The sequence below is a fragment of the Lepidochelys kempii genome, chromosome 9 (assembly GCF_965140285.1).
Source record: "Lepidochelys kempii isolate rLepKem1 chromosome 9, rLepKem1.hap1, whole genome shotgun sequence".
NCBI classification, from domain to species: Eukaryota; Metazoa; Chordata; order Testudines; family Cheloniidae; genus Lepidochelys; species Lepidochelys kempii.
Window position 1 is genome coordinate 76367092 of NC_136388.1, and position 24676 is coordinate 76391767.

General features: G+C 40.7%; 1 protein-coding gene across 1 annotated transcript; it reads right to left on the bottom strand.

The window, feature by feature from the left end:
- Positions 1–239: 239 nt before the first annotated feature.
- Positions 240–19887, bottom strand: GPR174 (G protein-coupled receptor 174). Its single transcript, XM_073360938.2, has 3 exons — positions 19648–19887; positions 11967–12042; positions 240–4419 (listed from the first exon to the last, which is right to left on the bottom strand). Exon 3 carries the CDS (start codon positions 3789–3791, stop codon positions 2790–2792), a length of 1002 nt encoding a protein of 333 aa, XP_073217039.1. The 5' UTR covers positions 3792–4419; positions 11967–12042; positions 19648–19887; the 3' UTR covers positions 240–2789.
- Between the last annotated feature and the right edge of the window lie 4789 nt (positions 19888–24676).

The window sequence follows — 24676 nt, forward strand, 5'->3', positions numbered from 1 at the left end:
GTGAGTCTGTGCTCTCTACAGAGCTATTTGGTCCCTATTGAGCAGGGTTTTTCACCAGTCTCTATCGTGCCATTGACAGGCAGGTGTCAGCAACAAGATTCAATTTCCTGGAGTTGGTTTCTATAGCAGGGTGAACAGGTGACGGAGGAGGTTTCATAAATGTGGAGATGAGCTACTTTATAAAAATGGAATTTTTATTTAATTATATACAGTCAGGAATATTATGTAGATGCTGGAAAGTAGATTGTTTTCCATTTCTAATGACAAGTTACAATTTCCATGAAATACCCTGTCTAGCATTATATACTCAGACAAATACAGATACAGGCATGCTGACTCATGCATATGCATGTACAAAGGGATTACTCTGTGTGTGTGTGTGTGTGTGTGTGTGTGTGTGTGTGTGTGTGTGTGTATAAACCGAGCCTTATGTCATAACAGTCTTAAACTTACACATCAATCAGTTCAAAGGAAAGTAAACATTTTATAAATTATGTCCCTATCTAGCAAAACTACGTTTTCATTAAATTAAAACTCTACATTTTCACAGTATTTTTAACATTAAAAAAATATATTTTATACAAAATAAATTTCACAGAAGGGTGCCGGTGAAATGCAGGGTTAAGTCCCAACAGCAGTCCCAGGTTTTTGATATTTAGTATAAAATAAATTGCTTAAACAAAACAAAAAACAGGTTTGAACCTTCATTGTAAGAATCTCTCCAAGGTTATTATATAATATCTTTGCTTCTAGTTACATTAATCTTCTGCATTAAAATTACACTTTAGTTTAAAGTAGTTTACTTTTAATAATAAAATGTAAACCAGCAAAATTCAGAGAATTTAGAGTCCTCTGGCCATATCTTAGCCCTATTGAAGTCAGGGATGAAGTTCTCATTGGTTTCCACTTGGCTAGAGTTTGGCATTTTTAGAATTACAGAGATCATCTTATCAAATCAATCATGAAATGAACAGTGGGCTCGTAAACCTGGAGTCCCATTGAACATTTTTGCAAAATGCACCTGAAATGTGACTGACGACACAGAAGATAGATATTATAGTCACAAAATGTCAGTTGTAAGTAAGAAATCATTTCACTCCACACCTTCAGCAAGGGGTGAGCTTTAAAAGATTTGTTTGACATTTGTTTGGTACAAATATCCTGAAGTGGGGAGCCTTTTATTGGAAGCTTACTCGAGTCTGCAAAATTAGCAGTGAAATCTTTCTCATTTTGGCATTTCCATCTCTGAGCCAGAAACAGGCAGTAAAATAAAAAAGCTTTCTGGACATTTTAGGACTTTTGATTATAGAAACAGGTAAAATTACAAGTCAGTCCTTACTTTTTTCTTAATAGATTAACCCAACCATATCTTAGAGCCGAGGTGATGGAATATATAATATGATCTACTCAAAAATATGAGGCAATGTTAATTAATATTTAAATTGTAAACTTGTTGAGGCAAGAACTTCCTCTTCCTCTCCATATGGTTAGTATTGCATTAAGCAGACTCTTAGCATGCTATACAAATTAAATAATCATTACTGTTTTAGTAAGGGGCCAAATCTGGAAGTCCTTATTTAGTGAAAATTCTCTTTTAAGTCAAAGGGAATATTGTCTGAGTAAGGAGCCCAACAACATCAGGGACTGGCCCAATATAAAGACAGTTTTACTTGATTCAAAGTTTTGACAAAGTTTCTGAATTCAGTGTTCATCACAAAAATAAATAATGTCAAGTGCTTCTTATTTTAGGACCAAATCCAGGCCACACAGGAAAATCCAAATCCAAATCAAAGAGCTTTGCTGGGCCATGCTCAACCCCAGCCAGCAGTCACTAGCATGTGGCAGGGTAGCCGATATTACAGAAAGGTATGGAGTTGGGTAGTGGATGTAGACTGTTGCACCTAATCTGCACAGAATTTGCACTATATGGAGCCTCACAGGCCATGCCTCCAACATATTACTTTCTCCTCTTTACATAATCCACCAAAACTGTACTGTGTGGTTTCTCCTCAGCTAGGTCTAGTTGTGCATTATTGCCAATCAGTTTTTGCTGGTGGGGGCCGCCCTATCACGCTTATCTAACCTAGATGTAGTTTGTGGGATTAGTGGCCTCAACCAAATACTGAGCCTTCTTACGTAGGCACGTTAAGCTGCAAATTAGCAGAAATGATGCATTTCTTCTGCACTGTTGGCCAAAGTAGCAGAGAATTTTCTCAGAGGGGCATGTGGACATATATGAGATATCTCCTGAGGGCCTCTGCAAGGCATTGCAGAGTTGTAGAAGCGGACATGTTGTGGTTGTGACCAGTGGGACAATGTGTATTGCATATCACATGGCTGAAAGCTGATATAGGAGAGTAGTGGCAGGTGACATACTTCATGCTCCCTGTCCTATACACAGCAATAGCTGGACACAGAATTAGTGCCCTGGCCCTTACCTCCATTCAACAAGTGAAATCTTAATCTCGCTCTCATCAGTTTCACATGAACAAAGCTATTTTATTCCGGTTTGGTCAGTTCTGGATTGGTCACCATATCAATTATTTTTATAATATACATACCATGTTGTTTAAATTCAATATTCACAACAGGCTTGCAAGAAAAAGGTCAAATCCTCAAGTCCTTTGTCAATTTTTTAATCAGTCCAATGCTCATTGAAGTCAACAGATGTTTGCCTGAGAAAGGATTTCAGAATTTTCCCCAATATGCTGGACCACATGAATATGATGATGAACATCCTTGTAATCATTTCAGAAAGTGCAATATTAATATTACACCACTTCACCTTATCACACAGTTCTGGAATGCTTTTTCGCATAACCTCTGTTGTGTAACTGAATACTGTCTTGCAAATCTTGTCTTGAAAGTCGTCTTCTGAACTCATCTGTAGTGAAGTAGTATATGACTGGGTCTACACAAGAATTCAAACTGGCAAGACACAAAGCCACTGCATGAAATATTGAAATCACATTTCGGGCACATTGGTTTTTTATCCATTTTGATTTAACAAGGAAATCTAAAGGAAAACTGATATGATAAGGTGCAAAGCAAATCAGAAATACCACAGCACAGGTGAGGATCATCTTTAAAGCCTTTTTTTTCTCTCCAAAGTCATGGGAAATTGAATTCTTTTCTTTTAATGATAGGATAGTCTTCCATGAGCAATACAGAATTATCAGCAGAGGAGTTACAAACCCAATCATCTCACCTATGGTCATCATCACAATGGAGTTGGAAAGGTCAATGTCCTTTATGGGAAGATCTGCAAAGCACTTAAGCTGAATGTCAGTATTATCAGAGTTACTAGAGTTACCAGAGTTAAATCTTAGAAGAGGAAAAGGCAAACAGCCAATGCAGACGACAATCCACCCAGCGATACAGATGTACACATCATATATACGTTTGCAGTCACTGAACTTGAAGGGATACATAAGAAACAAAAATCGTCTTACACTGATGCAAACTAAGAAGTAGATGCTTGCATACATATTTACATACTTAAGGTAGAAACAAAATATACAGAGACCTTCTCCAAAGTGCCATGTTCCAGACAAGTAGTAGAAAATCCTTAGAGGCAGGGATAAAACTTGTGCTAAGTCAGCAATGGCTAGATTGATCATAAATATCACTGCCCTTTTAGTTTCTTTCATGTAGCCATAAAAGACCCACAGAGCTAAAACATTCCCTATTAATCCAGGGACCAGAATCAAAGTGTATGTAATTACATAGTAACACTTAACATCAGTATTGTTGTAACAGATTGAGCTGTCTGTCGTCATGTTTATTTTCATTTAGCACAGATGTGAACTCTAATGAGAAGTTTACGTTACCAATGGAATTTCCAGCTATCGTCAAATTTCCTAGGTAGGTAACAATTAAAAAATACCGGAGAAGCTGCAAACTTAACATTTACTTGTCTTGTTCCTTTGCATCCCTTTGCTTTCTTGTACAGCATTATTTTGCTCTTCACAGTTTCTTGTTTACTTTGTGTTCATCTAACTAAGTAAGATTGTTGCTTGCAAGGCTTGATAACATTATTCCTCTAAAGCTTCTTGCTGACCAGATTGTCCTAAAGTAAAAACTACACATGACATTTCCTTCGGGCTTCACTTTTACATTGGTTTCAGTTTCTATGTCGTCTATTCTGATTTTGGAAGAAACTTTGTCCTGTGGTGAGTAAGTCATGTATGACCCTGGTCACGTTCCCTCTCAAATGCCTCTTGAATATAATTGCTTGTGGTGCTGATAAAATGAAGCTCAGCATGAAGGCAAGGTGCAGGTTGGAATAAGGAGCATTCACTATGTGGTGCTGTAAGCAATAAATACATGTACAATAGCATCCTCAAAATCATCCATCTGGAGGTATTTCACAGCCAGTTTTCTCAGCCCCCAAATGTCAAAACAGATGCAGACCTGCAGCTGAAAGAAAACGAGGAAAATTACTGACTAATATCATGCCATATGGGAGTATGCTTTTTTGAAAGTGCTCTCTCCTTCTCCATATATATATATATAATGTGTGTGTATGAAATCTTGGAAGAAACTTTAAATTATTTTTTATCCAAGGTAGGCCTGCTTTTTAAGATGCTGAGCACCACAGTTCCCATTGTCTTCATCAAGATCAGTGAGTGCTCAGCACTTCAGAAAATCAAGTCCTTTGTCATCTTCAGTGAAAGTGAGAGCAAGGGCACTGCAGAATAAGAAGAAAGTATAGACCGGCCTAATCACGACACCTGCATCATTTAATCCAATGTTATGCATCTTTAAACAGAACTCTTCTCTGACCCTAGTACACCCTCATTTGCTAATAACTAAGTAGTTTTATCAAATTCTCTTCTACAAACTGAGGTATCTGCTTAAAAGGAAGGACCTTCTTATGGCTAGTTGCACCTGTTGGAGGCAGCAGACATCCTGACAAGGGGCACTCTGCATCACTATGTGTCCCTCAGTACTGATTAGGTAGATAGACTGGATAGTTCCTATGCCAAGTAATCATGCCTGGGAATCTGCAATGGAGTCTAGTGTGCTGCATGACTAATAAAGTAGTGAGCCCTTCAAGAAGTGCCTACGTCTTCCTTTATGTTAATAACCACATTGATCCAAATACATCCCTACTGTAACACCACTGAAGTCAGTAGAGTTGCACCAATGTTGAATTTGGTGCCTAAGACAAATTCTTTAAGTAAAAATATTTTATTTCCATAATTTTGCAATGATAAAATAACATAAGCTGCCAGAAATGTCCAAAATGTAAGAACCTTTCATAAAAGTCACCCACAGAAGGAATTTTTGATATTTACCCAAAAGAAGGAGCACTTTTCTCATCTGATTGAAACCATATAATTACAGTACGTATGTACTGAAAACCTCTAAGGTCTCGGGCTACTGCCGCATTGCAGAAAAGAATCTATTTCTCATGTAAATGAGGCTGATATATTAATCTGAAAATCTGACCTTTCCGTCAGTGCAAATGCTGTTATGCTAACCCAGAATGTCAGGTCACAAAATGGTGGCCTTTCCTCCTAGCTAAACTCCATTCTAGGGAAAAATGCTATTTTGTGTTCTGTGAACATGATTTTTGAGCATAGTTCTTCCACTAATGTTTCACTTGTTCCATTGGTTACTTCGGCAGCCAGTTAACAGGTTTCCCCTTGAAACTGAAAGTAAAAGTGCAGCTACATGTTTGCTTTTCCTCACAGTTGATATCACTGTAATATTTTGCATTTCCAACCTACCTTCTCACAAGAAGGTGCTGATACTAAAGTTTCTTAAAATGTAACTTTTTTGCTAATGGATGAAACATCTCATAAAAAGATCTATCACGCAGCCAGTATTTTGTTGAGGTAAAGCCCCCTGCAAATGACAAACTGAGTGATGAAAGCATCTTGAATATACTGTTAACATATGATAAGTGATTGTCCACAACAACCCAAATGTCTTGGGACCTTCCTACACGAGAAACCACCTCTCCTCTTGGACCGTTCTGTCACAGCTGTGATCAGCGGAGGCACTCAGACTGGAGCACCTGTGATTTATAAGAGAAAGGTTCGGTAGCAGAATGTTCCCTGTGAGGGGTGGGCTGACGGCTCTCAGATGAGCCGCCTTCTCCTGTGGTCCAGCATAGCCTAAGTTGTTGGCCTTAAGAGCACTCTGCAAGGCATGTCTGTTTGTGCAGTCTGTTGTGGGAGATGCCATCTGAACAGAATTTAATCTATGGAGCAGGGGAAATGTTGTGTTTTGGAGTGGGTTCAGTATTATGGGCCAGGAGAGTGATAGAGTCATAGAGCTTAAAGCCAGAAGTGACCTAGAGCACCTAGTTTGGCCTCCTGTGTATCACAGGCCACCAACACCCCCTCCAGCACCCGCATACTAACCCCAACAACTGAAATGAGAGCAAAGTAAATGAGACCCACAGGAGACTACATTAATATGTGCCACCGGCAGAGAATAGGAGGAACCCAGGTGCACCAGTGCTCAAGCACCCTGCAATGGCAAGGAAATGATTAAATGAGATATATCTTATTTAATCCTGACAAGTGACTCCCACCCACACACCAGAAAGGCAAAAAAGATCCCAAGGTCACTGCCAATCTGAATTGGGGGACATTCCTTCCCAACCCTACATATGGCAATAAGCTACATCCCAAGCATGTCAGCAAAAACCTGCCAGCCAAGCACCTGGAAGGGAGACTGCTCAGCGCCATCTCAAGGCCCTGGCCCACCCTACCCAGTGACCCATTTCCAGCCATGGCTATCCCTGATGCTCAGAGGAAGGATATTTTTAAAAATGAGGAAAAAATTCATTTCTTGACCCCTGCTAGTGGCCGGCTGAAAAGCTGAAGCATGAGAGCTTTAGGAACATAAGATGTAAACCAGACATGAGCCTCTAGGCTGTTGAGCTTTGCCCCCTATCATCACAAAGAATCTTCTCATACAATCGCACTCAAAAATTTGTCCAGCTCTCTGTTAAAACAAGTTGTTTGCCCCCACAACTCCTAGTATGAGGCTATTCCAGAATAAGCTTCTGTTTAGTTTACTTCTCGTTTTTGTAATTGGTGTTGGGGTGCCTGGGAAAGGCCCCCCTTTTATATTATTGTAGAATTCCAATTAAATAAATATCCTATGTCTGTGCTTCCCACCCAGTGCCTTTGCCTGCTTTCCTGAGCATAACAGTAGCATTAGATGACAATGCTCAAGAAATAAAATAAGGCCTTTACCCTTCAAATGTGCACATGAATAGCCCATTGAGTTCAATCAAACTACTCAATGTGTTAAATTACTCAGATGTGCAAATGTTTGTGAGATTGGGGCATACAGAACAAGGTCAATTAAACCATGACCCAATACCGTATGTATTAATTTCAGTTCCTCTGAGTTTTAGGTAACAGGTTCGGTGTTGTCATTCGCAGACTTGCAGAAGAGCTCTGTGTAGTTTGAACACTTGTCTCTTTCACCAACAGAAATTGGTCCAATAAAAAGATATTACGTTACCTATTTTGTGATTCTAGAATTAGGCACTCTGATGACTGAACAAAGGAGGCTCATCGATAGTTGCACAGGCCAGCTTGATGTTTATTTTTCCCTCTTCATATTAACCTGTTTTTCCCTAACATGTAGCACTGAATTTATTTTAAAGTTCTGAATTTGTGATACTAAAATGATTTCATCTCTGTCTGCATGCTAAGGTCCCAAATCTGCACAATTTATGTGTGCTTAACTTTATTTACATGAGTAGTCCCATGGACTTCAATAGGACTGCTCATATGAGTAAAGTTAAGCGTGTATAAGTGTTTGCAGGCTCAGCGTATAAAACAGCTTCATTTTTAAAAAAATCTCTCAATGGGGTGTTTTTTATAAGCCCTCTCTTGCATGGTGGTTCCCAGCAAGATTCATCCAGCCAGTAAGGTTAAATCTTACTCACATTACTGAACTAGGATTACCTAGGTGAGTAAGGCTAGATAGATTTGGCCCTACATCAATGGCCCCCATGCAAGTGAGGGGGTAGTGCAATGCAGTGCAACTAACGCAAGCCATACATGTTGCACACACACACAAACAACTTCGGTAAAATGGATGGTGGAGCTTCTCTAAGTGAACCAGTACCTGAGTAAAATAGCCTCAGTGTTTTTCCCACTCTGGTTTATTGTGTAAAGTCACCATCATTCACTCTGTATTTACTCCTCCTGAAATATTTCCCTTAATTCCATTACTAACACAATGTCATTACACTTGCACTAAACAACAGACATTACATAATTACCTAACATTACATAATTCATCAAAGGCATCATAACCTCAAAGGCTAGGTTCTGCTTAGTCCTTAAAAGGGCACATAGACGGGGAAAAGTAAGAAGTCTCCCTCTCCTTGCACAGCCTGCATACTGCTAAATAGAATTGCAGTCTTTGCACTCAGGAAAGTTCACAGTCTGCTCCCCATTTACAAACCCGTTTTCCTACAGTAACCCAAAAAGAAAAGTGAAGAAAAGTAGAGACTAGCTGGAACAATGGCTCAACCTGCTAGGCACTAGCTAGCAGAACTGTCCTCGTACACAGGGAAAGAATGCTTTACCCTTTAAGTTTAGAATATTTCAAAAGAGCCTAAGAGAGTTGTGTACCCAACTCCCAAAGATGTTCAATAAGATTTGGGCATGAAACTCCCTTTGGCTCTCCTGAAAATCTTAGCCTAAAGGGCTGTAGCAGTGGGTTCCTCTCCCTGTGCACTGGGGAGCTTCAGGAGACACTGAAGAAATATAGAAAAATCAAGCACTGAAATTTTTTTCAAATTATGCTTTCACTGCAGGGATTCCATATATAGCTATAGATATTGATGCTTGTGATATTCTGAGTCACCCCAGGAGACGAATGACAATTTTTACTAGAGGAAAAAATACAAGCAAAGTGAGAAACTGCAACTGGAAAATTCCAAACAAAAAAGTATGGCATTTTGGCCAAAAATACAATATAAAACCCAGCAAGGTGCTAAAAGAGGAACTCATGTTTCATATGTTCTGCATGCTTGTTTACCTTCAAGTTTATGGTATTACGAAGACTTTCTGTATCTAACTATAAACCATAAGTAACTTCCTTTTTTTCTATTTTCTTTCTCCTGTTTAAATGGCAATATTTTTTTTTTTGACCGGTCAGATTTTGGCAGGCACAACACGGTGACTTATCTTTTATACTTAAAAAAATGTATTAATAGCATCTTCCATACAGAATTGTCATTCTATATATTCATTATTGGTTTAAGGTAGTGCCTGCAATGCACCAGACAGTTCCCATCCCTTCAAGAAGGGACAGACTCCGCCCTTGTAGCTCACAGTGTAACAACAGATAGAGGTTAAGAGAAGGGGAAGCAAATGGGATTATTTATACAAGTAAATTCTATTCATTATAGATAGCACAGCAGAATGGGTGTATTGACTTTTATATTTCAAATCAAATCTGGAGCCTCAAAATAGTAGGGTGGATGGTACTTCCTGCATCAGGCATTTCTTCACACAGAAAAAAGGCTCTTAAATATGTTGGGCCAGATTCTCAGCTGGTGTAAATTAGTAACTGGCTTCAATGGAGCTTGCTAATTTCCATCAGCTGAGGATCGTGGCCCACTGTAACTTGCACATTCAAATCCTGGAACAGAATTGGTAAATCCAGCAGTCCTTATGCATGTGAGTGAATTCAAAAGGACAACTTATGGAGTAAGGTACTGGTCAGTATGAGAATTGGGGCACGATTTAGTCCATAATGACTTCTCACATGAGTAAGGATTGCAGAACCAGGGTTTGGTGGATCTAGAATGAGACAAAGCATTGGGTTAGCTCACAGGGCTGCCATTTAGGGAGGGTGGGAGGAACACATGCCTGCTCTCCCCCCACCCCAAAAAGTTTCATACCAGAGGTCTGCTCATGGCGCACGCCCCAGATCCAGGCGGAGCGCTGCAGTGATATACAGCCAGGTCCAGGGGCGGCACTGGGGGAAGAGGGGATTGCAGGGGTTATAGCCACCCCAAAATTTGCTTTAGTGCTCCCTGCCCCATAGCCACCCCTCCAGAGCTGGGTGCCCAGTCAGCAGCCTCCACTCTCCGACTGCCCAGCTCCAGTCTCCCCTGCTTTAGGAAGCTGATCCATGGCTGGCAGGGCTTTGGGGGAGCTTGCCTGATGCTAGAGGTGGGGTGGGAGGACAGGGAACTTGTCTGCACTGGTGCCTCTGACTCAGGAGTGGGGGCTGCAGCTGCTGCTGCTGCTGTACTGAACAAATGATCAGACTCCTGAATGCTCAGCTTAAAGAGACAGTGTGCTGACACACTCGGGGCACACACAGTCTCCCACACACACTTCCCCAACACACACACTCTCTCTCTCTCTCACTCACACACACACACGTATTATTGTTGTTGCTGATATTTCTTGTTGGTACTTCTTGGTACTTCCTGTCCAACTGCACAAGGCACATATATTCTCTGCAATTTTATTCTTTCAAAGTTCACTAAGGATTAGACTACTGTTGAGTTTTTTTGATTGGACTGTGCATTTCATAGTTTTATTTCTCTTATGCCTAAAAATAATTCTTTGACTAGTGAGTTCTAAACTACATAACCTTTGCCAGCTGGAGTAATTATCATTATTACTTTTATTACCATATTGTGCTCTGTCATTCATTATTTAAAGTGATACAATCAAATAATAGTGACATTCTAGGATGTACATTTAGCTTGTGCTCACCTTACTGGTGCAAGTTTAAAAAAGTTAGCTAAATACATAACTTTAGACACTGTGCAGATAAGCTCACTTATTTTCAAATTGTGTTTTAATTATATCTGTAAAATAATTTAAAATTCATACAAAAATAAATGTGGTTCCAAGCTTGATACTAATAGTAATGATGGATTTAAATGTTAATGAGTCACGTACATGATTGTGATTGATACACATATGCCAAAATATTTAGAAAAATAAATTCCTCTTTTAATAAAAGAGAAAAAAAACCTTAATCACATATGTTAAAAAAAAAAGTAAATGCATTTTTAGTGGAGTGAAAAACAGTTGACTAAAATAGAGTAGATAATGGCAGTAACACTGTGTGTCAGAGAAAGTACGCAGATTATTAAACAGATTTTATTTATTTTTATTTCTCTCTACTAAAGATAGCGTACAAAGTATCAAACTTATATTTCTGATATCTGTGTTAAGGCTCCAAAACTGGTACGTCAAGGCTTGGGATTGCATTATCTCCTGATAGTTCTAAATTCACATATCAATTTAAACTATGGCTTTAATTGGTGTTTGTAGATATTTTTCTTTCTTTACATAGGAATTAGAAACAGTGCTCCTGTCTGCCAAATTCTAAGTTGTTATCTGCAAACAATGTAGAGTTTTTGGGTGCCTAAGTAGCCCCTGGAATCATGGTTAAAGTTGCCCCCTCCCACCAAAATTTGAAGTGGCACCCCTGCTAACTCATGCCATTAAGTACAGCCCTGAGCAAGAAGTGGTCTGTAAGATGCACTACCCCAGGAAGAAAAGGAGTACTTGTGGCACCTTAGACACTAACCAATTTATCTGAGCATAAGCTTTCGTGAGCTACAGCTCACTTCACGAAAGCTTATGCTCAAATAAATTGGTTAGTCTCTAAGGTGCCACAAGTACTCCTTTTCTTTTTGCGAATACAGACTAACACAGCTGTTACTCTGACGACCCCAGGAGTCGCTCAAGGAGGCATTTTACCTCAGAGAAACCTCCTGAGTCACAACTCCCTCCCAAGTGCCCCCCTTGCTCCAGGGGAGTGGAGTAGTAACTTGCAGCTGGTCTATACCAGCAGCAAATTCCCACCCCCCAGTTCTGTACACACACCATGCTAGATGTACAGTTAATGTATGTGCTGTAACATAATATAAAAGTACCATTGAAAAGACAATGTGGATAGAGTGTTAATCAGATATTGTACGCAACTTTTAGTTGCTTATTACTGACCTGCTCTTTGGGTGGTGGCTGTGGGGTCACTGCTGACTGTAATACCCTTCTGTTTCTCCTATTTCTCTTATGGAGCCTATAAAAGAGAATATGGAGAATAGCAATGAGCAAAAATAACTGTTTCCTATGAATGCCATGTAAACAGAAATATTATAATACTAACAATGTCATGTACCAAGACTTCTCTTTCCAAAAATGACAACTGGGGGTGACAAGATAGAGGAGGTGGGGTGATGACTCTTAAGTTTGGGGGAGGGTTATGGCTTCCTATTTTTTATAAGCTCTTCAGACCAGGAATTGCCTCTTCCAATACGTTTTTGAGGGTGTCTAGGCCCTACCATAATATTAATAAAGTTCAGGGCTGTTACCTTTATAAAAATGTCAGTTGAGAAGAAATATTTTGCTCTTTCAAACAGTTTTCTCTATTTCTCCATCTTGTTCTGTGGGGGCAGGAGACAAACTGCATCCTCTGACAGACTAACTGAGGAGAAATCTCCATGAGGAAAGAACCTCTCTGAGATTTCCCCTGCTTTAGCCCCAACCAGGTTTCTCTCAGAAGTGGCCATCAGGGTTTTGCTAGGTATCTTCAGCACCTAACATAATTCTCTTTGCTGTAAACAACTGGAGTCTAACTATTACCCTGAAACAGTATGTGAAAACCAAAGTTCCTGTGTTTTCTTACTGCTAGAATATACAGATGATACTTCTAATATTATATCATGTTGAGGGTATTATACTGTATTCGAACCCTGAGCCCCAAGACTCTTGTGACAGTTTGTCCATACAGCCAGAGTTTTTGCTGTTGCTCTAATATGTCAAGTTGCCAAATATATATTAGCCCACACTGCCTTGACCTTACTGGAAGATGAGAGACGGGAATGTTTTGTGTTTTTTATGGCTAACTTAGAATTTAAAGCTGTTTCCTTGTGCATCAATAATCAAAGCTTAATAATTCATGATTCTGCCTTTTAATGCACACCAAGTTGTGAACCTGAGGTGAAATCAACCAGTGGGGGATGGGAGTGAGTTTAAATTTTATAAATCTTAACTCCTCTTTCTCTTTTAATCAGCATTTCCATTATAATGAATAGCAAGATTGGTACTGATCACGCTTCCATATTGGTGGAAAACTGGCATTTCATTGCTATGGAACTTGCTGTTAGCTGTAAATGTACCACTCTACTATAAATTCAGATACACAGTTATCACTTTGACAAGGGTCTGAATCCTTAGTTGCTCGCTTCATGCACTGTGGCCAATGGGAGTTCCTTTGGGGAGGTCAGGGAGTGAAAATATGTAAAATAGATCCTGACTGACTGCCATTTGTAGGCTAAAAATTAAAACATAATCCCTTGCTAGCCACTTAATAGGTCTGGCCCAATATGTGCAAAAGCAGATATGTCTTAATGTCCTCTTTGTTTTAGTTGCAGATTATGGAACAAGCTGAGAGACTGATGTGCAATTTTTTTTCCAGTTGATCTAGTGAGTAGTTTTCAAACTGGGCTATGCATTCCCATAGGGGTATGCAAGCTTTCACCAGGGGGTATACAAGAAAAATCCTGTAATGGAGGACAACTTATTTTATTTAGTAAAACTTGGCAATCTAATCAACATTTAATCTCCTTTCAATTAAAACTGCAGCCACATTGGTGTACATTTCCTTTCTGCTGTGCAATTCAGAAATTCCTTTCAAACTTTTTGAGCTTGCCACCCCCCCCTTTGAGTTACAATTTTGGTTGTGGCCCCCTCAATCCATGAAGGCTGGGTGGAGTGAGGGGATGGAGGTGGGTGCTCCATGCAGGGCTGGCTTGAGCTGCCTGGTGTTGCCACTTTCCCTCCTGAACATTCCTCCATGTCCCATTAGCGGGGCTGCTCCCACAGTGTGAAAACCTCTAGAAGCTGTTGTTAAAGGGAAGGCAGAAATCTGGGGGACGACTTGACCCCATGTGCCCCCCCAACCCACGTGTCACCTCTGCCTATCTTAGCTGGAGGTAGGCGGTAGAGTACATTTGGAAAGGGATACACAATCTAAAAAAGTTTGAAAACCACTGATCTAGGGCATGATTCAACATGGTTGGTGATGTCTGCTTCAGAGGACATGCAGTGGAATAGCCATGATTTAACACTTCAGGAATTTGGAGCATTGACATAACTGCATGAAGACGCTTCTATCTAACCCATCTATTCCTCAGTCCATCCTCTTAAGGATATTATCATTATGGTATCTGAATGCTTCCTTACTTTATGCCTGAGACTAGCTAATGTTATTCGTTTCCCCCCATTTCCCTCTCCCCTGCCAGTTTACCGCGTTTCAGTTATCAAGTAAATCAGGTAGGTGATACAGCACATTTTGAACACACCCTATCCAGTGGGCTTCAAACTTGCACTTCCTCCTGCAGGCTGTGGGGCTGGTGCATAAATGTCTTAACATGGTGGTTTTCAACCTGTGGTCTCTGGACCTCTGGGGGTCCGCAGACTATGTTTAAGATTTCCAAAGGAATCTGCACCTCCACTCAAAACGTTTTAGGGGCCCACCAACAAAAAAAGGTTGAAAACAACCTACCATAACTCAGAACAGGCAGATGTTTTGCAAGAGGCAAAAGCTGCGAGGAAAAAATACAGCTAAAAATGCCAGAAGACAGTTGCAAAGCTAGTATGAGACTCACAGCAATTAGCCATCCCACATGGTGCTGTGAGCCTGTCTCACAAATTAAGCACTGTTGAACTGGGTCAGTGTTTAGAAGGGAGATCTCTCGAGTCTAATCAAAGTGATGTTTATGATTCTGTATTTAGCACCAATTTCTGAATCAGGATTGAACTATGGTGCCTGTTCAGCACTTGGACGTATTATGCTGTTTGCAATAGCATCTTTACAAGGAGACTAATATGAAGGTCCCACCTAGGTGCTGTCATTAAACTTTCTCTAAGAAGGATTGTTAGCCCTGCTGTCTTGAACCAACTGCAGCTCAGATATTCTGCTACCTAAATTTCTTCCCCCTGTATTTGGATACAGCATTCTCCTCTCTTTCCTGACCTGAACTGTTGTATAGTGTTGCTCTGTGCTTTTAAGCAGCTCCTGTGTTTACCCATGAAGTGACGGGACTTCAGTGGGGCGTGACTGTGGAAAGGCGATGTGGTAGTAAAGTGCCCTGTATATGGAGGCTATCGTTTTTTATTAATAATCAAGGCCTCGCCAATTTAACTATAGAGTAAGTATTCATGAGGGCTGGCTGAGCCTGCAGGATTAAAACCTGAAATAACACTAAATTTGTCTGGGAACTTCTTTCCTTCAACAAAACCTCCCTACTCCCAGCTAGAGCCCCAGGACACCTCTACTTACAAGTAAGTGTCTCCTGGTGTAGGGGTGCACTCTTGCTCCCTTTGGGATGGCAACAAACTCATCCCCTTCCCGTCATGGGATGATCAGTGAGTGTTTGTTTGGCTGGCCTCTTCCCCTTATTCATTCTGACATCACACAGGCTGAATGTTTTTTTACTATCTGTAGGTATTGTGCCTGGTGCAATGAGAACCTGATCTCAGTGGGGGGCTGTAGACACTGCTATTGTTAGTAATAGCAGCAAGCCTGCCTACTCCTACCACCTCTGTTCAGTTGCAGGAATAGGGTCCAGCCCTGCTGTTGTCTCCTCTGATATTTAGAGTGCATCATATTAAACTCCACCACAAACTGGGGTTGTGTAAATTCCTTAGGGCTGGAACCGTCTTTATTTGCACCTTGTGCCATGCCAAGCAGATTACCTGTACTTTATAGCTAATGAACAATAATTCTCATGCAGGGCATTGTGAGACTTCTCAGTGCCAACATGCAGCAAGTGGCTAGTTAAGAGGCAGTAGCAAGATCAGAGAGCATTTCCCAGTCTTACTCTTCCTGAATGGGGAACAGGGAGGACACCTGAAGAGAGGAGGAGGTCCACCTTGCCAGTGCCCCTGAAGTCTACTTATGAGAGGAATGATCCAGTTTGTGACCCTTCATGATCCCAGGAAGGGGGAGAATTTCAACGGACATTATGTGGTTGGAGAAACTGTCTGGGCTCACCCCAGAAAGCACCCAAAATAAGGGTAGTCACAGGGCCTATTGAGAGAAGTATTCTAGGGTTTTATGGGGGACAGAACTACCGAAACCCTCTGGTATCTTATGAAAATAGAAGCTAGAGAGTGGAGATGCACTTGCTCAAGTTTCACTTGGAGTATTCAAGCACTTTTAAGGAATAAACCTGAAACTTCAAGCAAGCCTCAACGGTTGTAGGTGACCTCTGCTAAACAAGTTGGCCAGTTTGCTTTTGCCGAAACTATGCAGTTTCAACTCGCAGGTTGTGCATGAACCATTGCATAAGTTAGGAGGAAAATATGACTGTCTGATGATGATACCATTAATATATATGTTGAATTCTTTACCCACCCGGCAAAGAGGGAATTTCTTTTTTAAAATAACAATTAAAACAGTATCATGAATAGTAATCAGCTCTATTCTACACATATGATTTGATCAATTCCAGATCAATGCATTAAGGGGCAAATCCAGAACCATTCCCATGGCTATGAGGGGATCTAAATTAGCTGTTACCACTCGAGAAAGAGATCTTGGAGTCGTCATGGATAGTTCTCTGAAAACATCCACTCAATGTGCAGCAGCATCAAAAAAGTTAACAAAATGTTAGGAACCATTAGGAAAGGGACAGATAATAAAAAAGAACATATCATAATGCCGCTATATAAATCCAGGGTGTGCCCACACTTTGAATACTATGTGTAGTTCTGGCCGCCCCATCTGAAAAAAGGTATATTAGAATTTCATTACAGAGAAGGGCAATGAAAATGATTAGGGGTATGTAATGCCATCCATATGAGGAGAGATTAAAAACACTGGGACTGTTCAGCTTAAAAAAGAGACAACTAAGGAGAGATATGATAAAGGTCTATAAAACCATGAATGATGTGGAGAAAGTGTTATTTATTCCTTGACATAACACAAGAACTAGGGGTCACTCAAAGAAATTAATAGGTTGAAAGTTCAAAACAAACCTAAGGAAGTTCTTCACACAACACACAGTCCACCCGTGGAACTCATGATGCTGTGAAGGCCAAAAGTATAACTGGGTTCAAAAAGGAACTAGAAAAATTCATGGAGGAAAAGTCCCTCAAAGGCTATTGGCCAACCTGGTCAGCGATGCAACCATCCTGGTGTCCCTAAACTTCCAGCTGTCATAAGCATCTGGCACTAGCCACTGTCAGAGACAGGATACTGGGCTAGATGGGCCATTGGACTCACTACGGCGCTAAATCGGTGCCGCTGCAATCAATGCAGCAGCATTGATTTAGTGGGTCTGGTGAAGATGCAATAAGTTGATGGGAGAGCGCTCTCTTGTCGACGTAATTAATCCACCTCAATGAGAGACAGAAGGTATGTCGACAGGAGAGCATATCCCGCCGACATAGCCACGTTAAGTTGATCTATGTTGGTTTTTTTTACACCCCTGAGCGACGTAACTTATGTTCATTTAAGCAGTAGCATATATACGGCCTCATTATGGCCATTCTTACATTCTAATGTGAGGAGCCATTTTCACTGGTGTCTTTGATGGGGCTAGTTGCAAACCAGGCAGCACTGGACAGGACCCCTGCAAGGAAGCCTTTGAGTTTGAGGGAATCTACCACTGTATGGATCCTCTAATCCTCTCCTCTGGAGGCGCTGCATAAAGATCCACAGAGGCTATTCTAGGCATTTGGGCATTCTATTCTACCCACTGGGCTGCAGAAGCCATCACAGAGCAACTCTGCTGTTGCTCCAAGCCATGTGGGGTGAATTCTACTTTCCCTGCCTTCCAACCCCAATCCATGCACTGCACCCACTTGCACCGGATACTGAACTGCGGACCTGAGCCTAAGTGAAAGTGGTGGTGGTGGTCTCCTAGCCACCATTTGTGCATGTTAAGAAACCACTGCCGAGTTCAGCATAACTGGCAGCTTCTGCTCGACAGAAATAAATCAGCTCATAACGGATTTTTAGGAGGTGTTGCAGGCGAGGATTAGGGTTCAGCGGCAGAGCAGCAGGGAAGTGCACACTGCAGTAACCTGTGCTATCCCAATACCAAGGCGATGGACCTAAACCTGGCATCCTTACTCAGGCAAAACTTGAAATCAAATTTATTTGCAGCTTTATAAGAAAAGGCTGGAGGAAAAACGTAGTAACTAAAAAGTGTTGAGCTACACGGCTCAGCCCAGTGCTCGCAAAGAACTACGGGGTGATAGCATGCTCACACAAGCTTTCAAAGCCAGTGTGACAGTAATGATAGATGGCTGAACCCAAACCAGTTACTGCAGCTTTCCGAAAGTTCTGCTATTGGTGCTTTCCCTACCCACTCAAAGAGAGACTGACAAACTGGCCTTTTTAAGAGTCTATGAGTCAATGGTGTGGTGGGGAGGGGGCGAGGGGAATTTTGGCTTAATAAATTCCCAGAGTACTCAGGCAAAAATGGTACAGTATCTTGGTTTAATTCTGTTTGAAATATAAATCTTTCCATTTTAATTCTTAGCTAGTATTTTGCACCCTTGTTACATGAGTAAAAAAGACAAAGTCCATTCTCAGCTAACCAGCACATCCCTCTTCTTTTTATTACTGCAGTGTTTCAAAAAAATGTTATTAAAGGTGAATTACAGCTAGCATTAAAACAATGTGAGTTTTAGCCAGACTATTCTGTTTACATTCTCCATTGTGAATTCTGCCATGTGCTTAACAATACCTAGACTTTGTTTCAGATACCATTGTGCTAAGCACAGTGTAAAGCTATCTACTTACATTCTTATACATCATCATGGTAGTGATCACTTGGAAAGATATAAGGGGTACAAATGAAACCAAAAAAAATGTATTAGAAAAAACTGGAACATGGGAATGGAATAGAAAGGAACTCTTCTTTTACCTGGAGTTAACATGTTATACTGGGCATTGTCTTGTACAAGGATGTGCTCCATTAATAAAAATCCATTAGACAAAAACACCCACTTACATGTAAGTGAGATCTATAGATATATGTGTAACAGTTACCTGAGATACTAATAGATTTGTTTAGGTTGTTCCATATTTCCCACTAAAAATCTAAATGTTCTCTTTTACAAAATGACATGTCAGTAAAATTTTAGAAATCTTATTGATTTCAGCTATAGAGCTTACAAGAATGGGGAAAAAAACTATAATTGTTCCTTTTTGAATATTGTTTCTTTCTTGATAGCCACATCACAGCAGTAGAAAATCTGGTTTGAAATTTTACAGTTAAAAATTATGTAAAAACTTCTAATGCTTCATAACTCTGATCTACAAATCCTTTTATATACATTGGAAGAAATCCACCCTTCAGCTAAACAGAAAAAACAAGCTTCCCTCCAGAGTTCTAATGATACTCCTTTATCTTAATTTCCTCTGCACTACAACTACCTAGTATTTCTATATGCCCTCCATGAATCTTCCTATTTTTTAAAAAAAAAAATTTCTAGTCTATCTTCCATTCTGAAAGTTATTCTTTCATTCCATCCTATCTTTGCCACATGGGTGAAATATGCAGTATAAAGCTAAGTTGTATTGTTAACTGGTACATTTTAAACTTCTTAAAAGAAAAAGTACAGCAAAGATTACAAATTAGCTCCCCCCCAAAAATAACAATCCTACCTTTTGCAGTTTCTTCTGGTTTCTGTTTAGCTCTGAGAGCTTTTGGTACGAGTAACTCAGAAACTGACTTTACCGATCGCATACAAGTTTCCACTCCCTGTTTGATATATAAAACAAAAGTGCAACTGCTGAGAGCTTTCAGAGTACATCTGAGCTCAGAAATGCCAGTAGTAGAGAGCTGTCACTGCTTCAGAATAACATCCGAGAGCAACTTGCAATCTGCACATTTTTACATTTCCTTTTTCCAGTGGGCAGCACAGACGAATGGTGAGCAACTATGGTTCAAAATGCACGCAATATTTACACTTTAAAAGAGGGAAGGAAAAGTGACCATTTCTATTTATATGACATTGTCTTGTCTTCCAATCAGTAGTTGATAGTTCACAATATGGTCTGATTGTATAGTAACAGAGAACATCATTTTTTAATTGTTAATTCAGGGCATATTGACACATCCTGGTGAACCTCACAGATGTGTAGATCCATATGATCTCTAATGGTTGCTGCTACTCCTCACTCTAACAATAAATCCCCCACAAGTACCTGCTGGTACAGTTTAATGGCTGTAAGCTAATGGCTACACCAGGGCTTGAATTAGCTGAAATAGGTGCTGAGGTTCAGTGACAAAATGATGTTTTCTAACAGTTCTCAGCAAAATTTTCCCTCCAGAGCCCCCTTTTCTGCCAAGGAGACAGAGTTAAAAGTACTGAAAACCATGTGACACTTTTCTTTCCCTTTTTCCATTTCTTCATTTAGTTTGTTCCTCCCCCACCCCCATTTGAATTATCTCTTTTAATCCCCATAGAGTAGGATTTTCTTTTGCTTCTTCATTTCATCGCAACCTTTTGAATTTCTCTTCCATGGTGCCTTTCCTTTTCTTCACTCCATGCCCTAGTCCATTATCTCCCCCCTGCCAACATCATCTATTTCCTCCCTTCCTCATACCCTATGTCACTGTCTTCATTTCCCCTTTTCTTCTCTCTCTCCACTAATTTACACATCCCTTCCCAAATCCCTCAGTCCCTCCATTTCCCAAACCCCACCTCCTCACTTTCTCGGTTCTTTCCATTCCCCTTTTCTCTTTCCCTCCTCTAACTGTCTTTTCTACCTATCTATCTTGGTAGCCATATGTCCCCCATCACTGTTCTGCTTCTTTAGTTTGTACTCTTCTTGCTGGCTGGAGACTTCTGAGGAAGCAATACATCCTTGCTTCTCTGGCAATCTCCTTAGCATCATCTCCCGTCCTTCACTTTCCCAGCTCCAAGAGGGCTAGCTCTTTTGTCTTCCATCAGGGCTGTCGCTTGGAAATAGAAGCACATGATTCAGTCTATAGCTACTTCTCTCCTCAAATGGTCAACAAGAACGTCAACACTACATGCCAGACTCACAATAGGACTATTCATACTACTCCACTCTCAGACTTTGTGGACTGTTTCATTATCCCTAGTCTTTTTCCTTTCCTTTCTCCATTTGAAGTTTACCCTGTTAATTCTGTTGAAGAGCTCCCATGTAGCCTGATTGGGATGTATTCTTAGTTACAGACTTCTTCCCCATTAAATGACACAACTCCACAAGAAGGGACTATGTAAACCGTTCTACCTTCGGTATTTAGATTACCTGTGACAGGTCATGTCATTGTGCCAGAGACCTACACACCTTGGCTGAGTCTATGACCTACAGAGTTATGGTCTATTTTATATCATGGTCAACTCTCTTTTTCTTTTGGTGGTTTGGATTACAACCATGTAAGACTGAAGGGAGAGCGAGGAGGAGCCCATGAAAACGACAATAGTAGAGGGCCTAGAGAATAGATCATCTGCGTTAAGCACAAGGACTGGCGTGATTCCTGGTGTGGCATTTCAATGGCCTCTCCATGCTTAGAGTTTGTTGTCTAGACCTGCCTTTCAGTGACTAAAGGATATTTCCATACTTCTACCAGAGACTATATTCTGAAGCCTTTTACTATATATTTGCAATGGGATAATACTGCAAAATATATCCACTCTTACATTATTTCAATGATCATCTATTTGTGTCACAAATGTAGTAATTGATGATTTTGACACCCCATTAGCAAAATAAAAATGTGTATTGGCTAGGGTTAGATTAATTTCACATTTGATTCTCAGTGAACAAGGTTCAGGGACACAAGACAGTGATGAGGAGAAAAGTTTTATGTTACATTGACCTCAATATTGTGTCTGATGGGCTATTTTTTCACCCTCCTATTCATCCTTTGCTGATACATTCCCTTCAGTCCCACTCAGCATGTAACCTGCACTCACTTGCCCATCAACTGCATGCCAGTCAGGTACAATTAAAGCTACTTTCTTATTTACTCATCAGTTCCCACCACCATTTACATCAATGCTGAATGTGACCCCGAGGCTGACATGGAAATAGCATGGAAGGACCAAGTCAGGATTATGCTCTGGACCCGCAAAGGGATTCATGCACATGGATCTTTACTTCTAGGAAGCGTTCCAGTGGAGTCAATACTGGTTGTGAAACCATGATTTGACATGTTTTGCAGTAGGTGAATATGATTTCACCTAGTTATCATTGACACCCATCAGTGTCTTTTGTTACCTTGTGGGATAATTAAGAATCATTTCTGACTGCCGCACTGTCAGGGCAGAAGATCTGAGAATGTTTAAGGCAATTTAGATGTTGAGGTTATCAGCTCTATATGACTTTAGTATTGCTAAAAATTGTAAACAACAAGGTTTGAATAGCAGCATGATGGATATATATAACTCTTCTAGCTTTAGCATCTTCTTTATTGTTTATTGAACAAGGTTCAAGCCAAAAATAGGTCTGATGTATTCTGAGCCAATGGATCAGTAGAGGGACTGAAATTAGAAGGCTATGGTTACAGGAATTGAATCTAAATTATCTGTAAAGGAACTAGAAAACCTGGGGCTAACAGGATGGAATGAGCCCTTTGGAGATGAATCTCAGAGAGAGGGGCTGGGACTCTGGTCATGAGATCCATTGAAATGCAGCAATTTAATTGTCAATAGCAATTCAGAGAGTGACAGCTCTTCAGGATGTTCTGCCAGGACTAATAGCTGCCCCTCAGTGTTAAGCTGGGGCAGGGAGATAGGCAGCCAAGAAGCCATGGCTTCCCCAACTCTGCTGGGGGGAAGGGTTGCATCACTCTTGGAGATAAGCCTGAGTCAAAGAATTCAGATCCAGATCTAGATTTCATCTCCATTCCTCCAAAGTTTGAGGGTGCTGGGATCCAGCCATTAGGCCCACGCTTATGTCTAATCAGTACTGAGATAATCCTAGAGCCGAGGCGATCATCAATAAAACCCCAACAGATAAATCCAGTGAGTCTCTTAATGTACTTAAAAGGGATTAGTGGAGATGGCTGTCCATTCACTAGCTATTGTGGGTTCCCTCCTACTCTATGTGTGTGGGGGAGAACAAGAGGCTTCACTCACACAGAGTGCTATCACAATAATGCCGGAGAGGGCACTGAGTCACAAAATTCAGGTCCAGACTTCAAACATCCCAAAATGTGTGTATGTCTGGATCCAGGGACTTGGTGTGGCCAGGTAGAGGGGTGAGACAGCTCTGCGGTTTGGGCCATCATCCTGGTTCAGTTTCTGAACCCTCACAAAATCTGGGTGTGTTTGGACCCAGGATTGTGGTTCAGACCCATCTATCTCTAGCCAGTGCAGCTCAGTCTGGGCAGAAATCAGAACAGCAGCTTGTAAGAAAGTCCAAGATGTGGGTAGCAACAATGGGTGCTAGATTGAAGTGCTGTGGAAAAGACCAGCTGATGACAGAATGTGATCAGTGTGAATAAATACCTATTGGCTTACAGTAGAGTAATAGAAAGGGCACTATTCCCAGTTTCAGACAGGGTAAGTTAAGGAGTAATGACATGAAGCCAAGGAGGAAAACATTTAGCTGAGTTATTTGGGAAAACGTATTATGCTGGGTGGTACTTTACGGTGGCTGCCTGCAAGCATTTCGTTGATCTATAGGCAATTGCAGACTTCTTGAAGCTGATGGGCATGTTAGCCCCCTTTCCTTCAGGTTTAAAGAAGAAGCAATGGAATGCCCCTTTGTTTAAAGACAGCTGAAAAAATAGAAACCACCAGTCAAGGCACATGGTAAGGCCTGCGAAAGAACAAACTCGGGGAGAATAAGAGGATTTTTCCTGGAACTGATTGCAAATGCAGGGCTGGAGCACTGATTGGAAAAGTTGCGTGTGTCAGCAGCAGACAGGTCCAGAAAGTGAGGAGAAAGCCAGAGAAGTGCTGGTGAGAATGGCCCTTGGAGGAAGCCATGAAAGAGACAGCTTCCTGTGAGCACAGGACTGGCTGGAAAGCAGCCTTGGATTTGTGAACAGGGAAGCAGCTTCCTATTGTTTATTCCTACCTTGTTCAGGGAAACAGGACTTTGTGTCCATCATTTGTAAATATACAGGATTGCACAGAAATATCTGATTGATGCAATCAATTTCTCCTTAAGGAAACAACTTGACAATGCCTTTAATATTAGCTAACCATTAGAAACAAAGGGGGAACAATATTAATGAGTGGAACTGGTTAGTGGAATAAATTAGCCAGGGAGGTACCATCACTGCAGAGATTAAAAAACAGCTGAGATAAGGCTTTAGTGGAAATGACATAGTGAATAAACAGGGATCAGGCAAAATCTGATCTATTTCCCTTAACTCTTTGTCAAATATTTTCTCTCCCTTCTTTATTGCTACATTTTTATCTCCTTTACAGAATTCCATTTCTTTCATTCTTGCCTGTCTTTTGTATTTTCTTGCTTTGTGCTCATTTTGTGGCCTTTCAATATTTCTAGAGCATCTTGCCTAAATTTTTTGTTAAATAAGTATGATAATGGTCTACAAGAAATTTTCGGTCCCTACTATGTATGAAATGATGAAATTAATTCCCTTTAGTAAAACTAGAAAACTTCAAGTGTGAAAATGGGGGTATGGACTCATTTCTATTTGCAATTAGGTGGGTGAACAGACCCCAGATAGTGTACTAGAGGAGAG

Excerpts from the sequence above, each read along its gene's own strand:
- GPR174 (XM_073360938.2), bottom strand. The coding sequence starts at position 3,791 with ATGAAAATAAACATGACGACAGACAGCTCAATCTGTTACAACAATACT.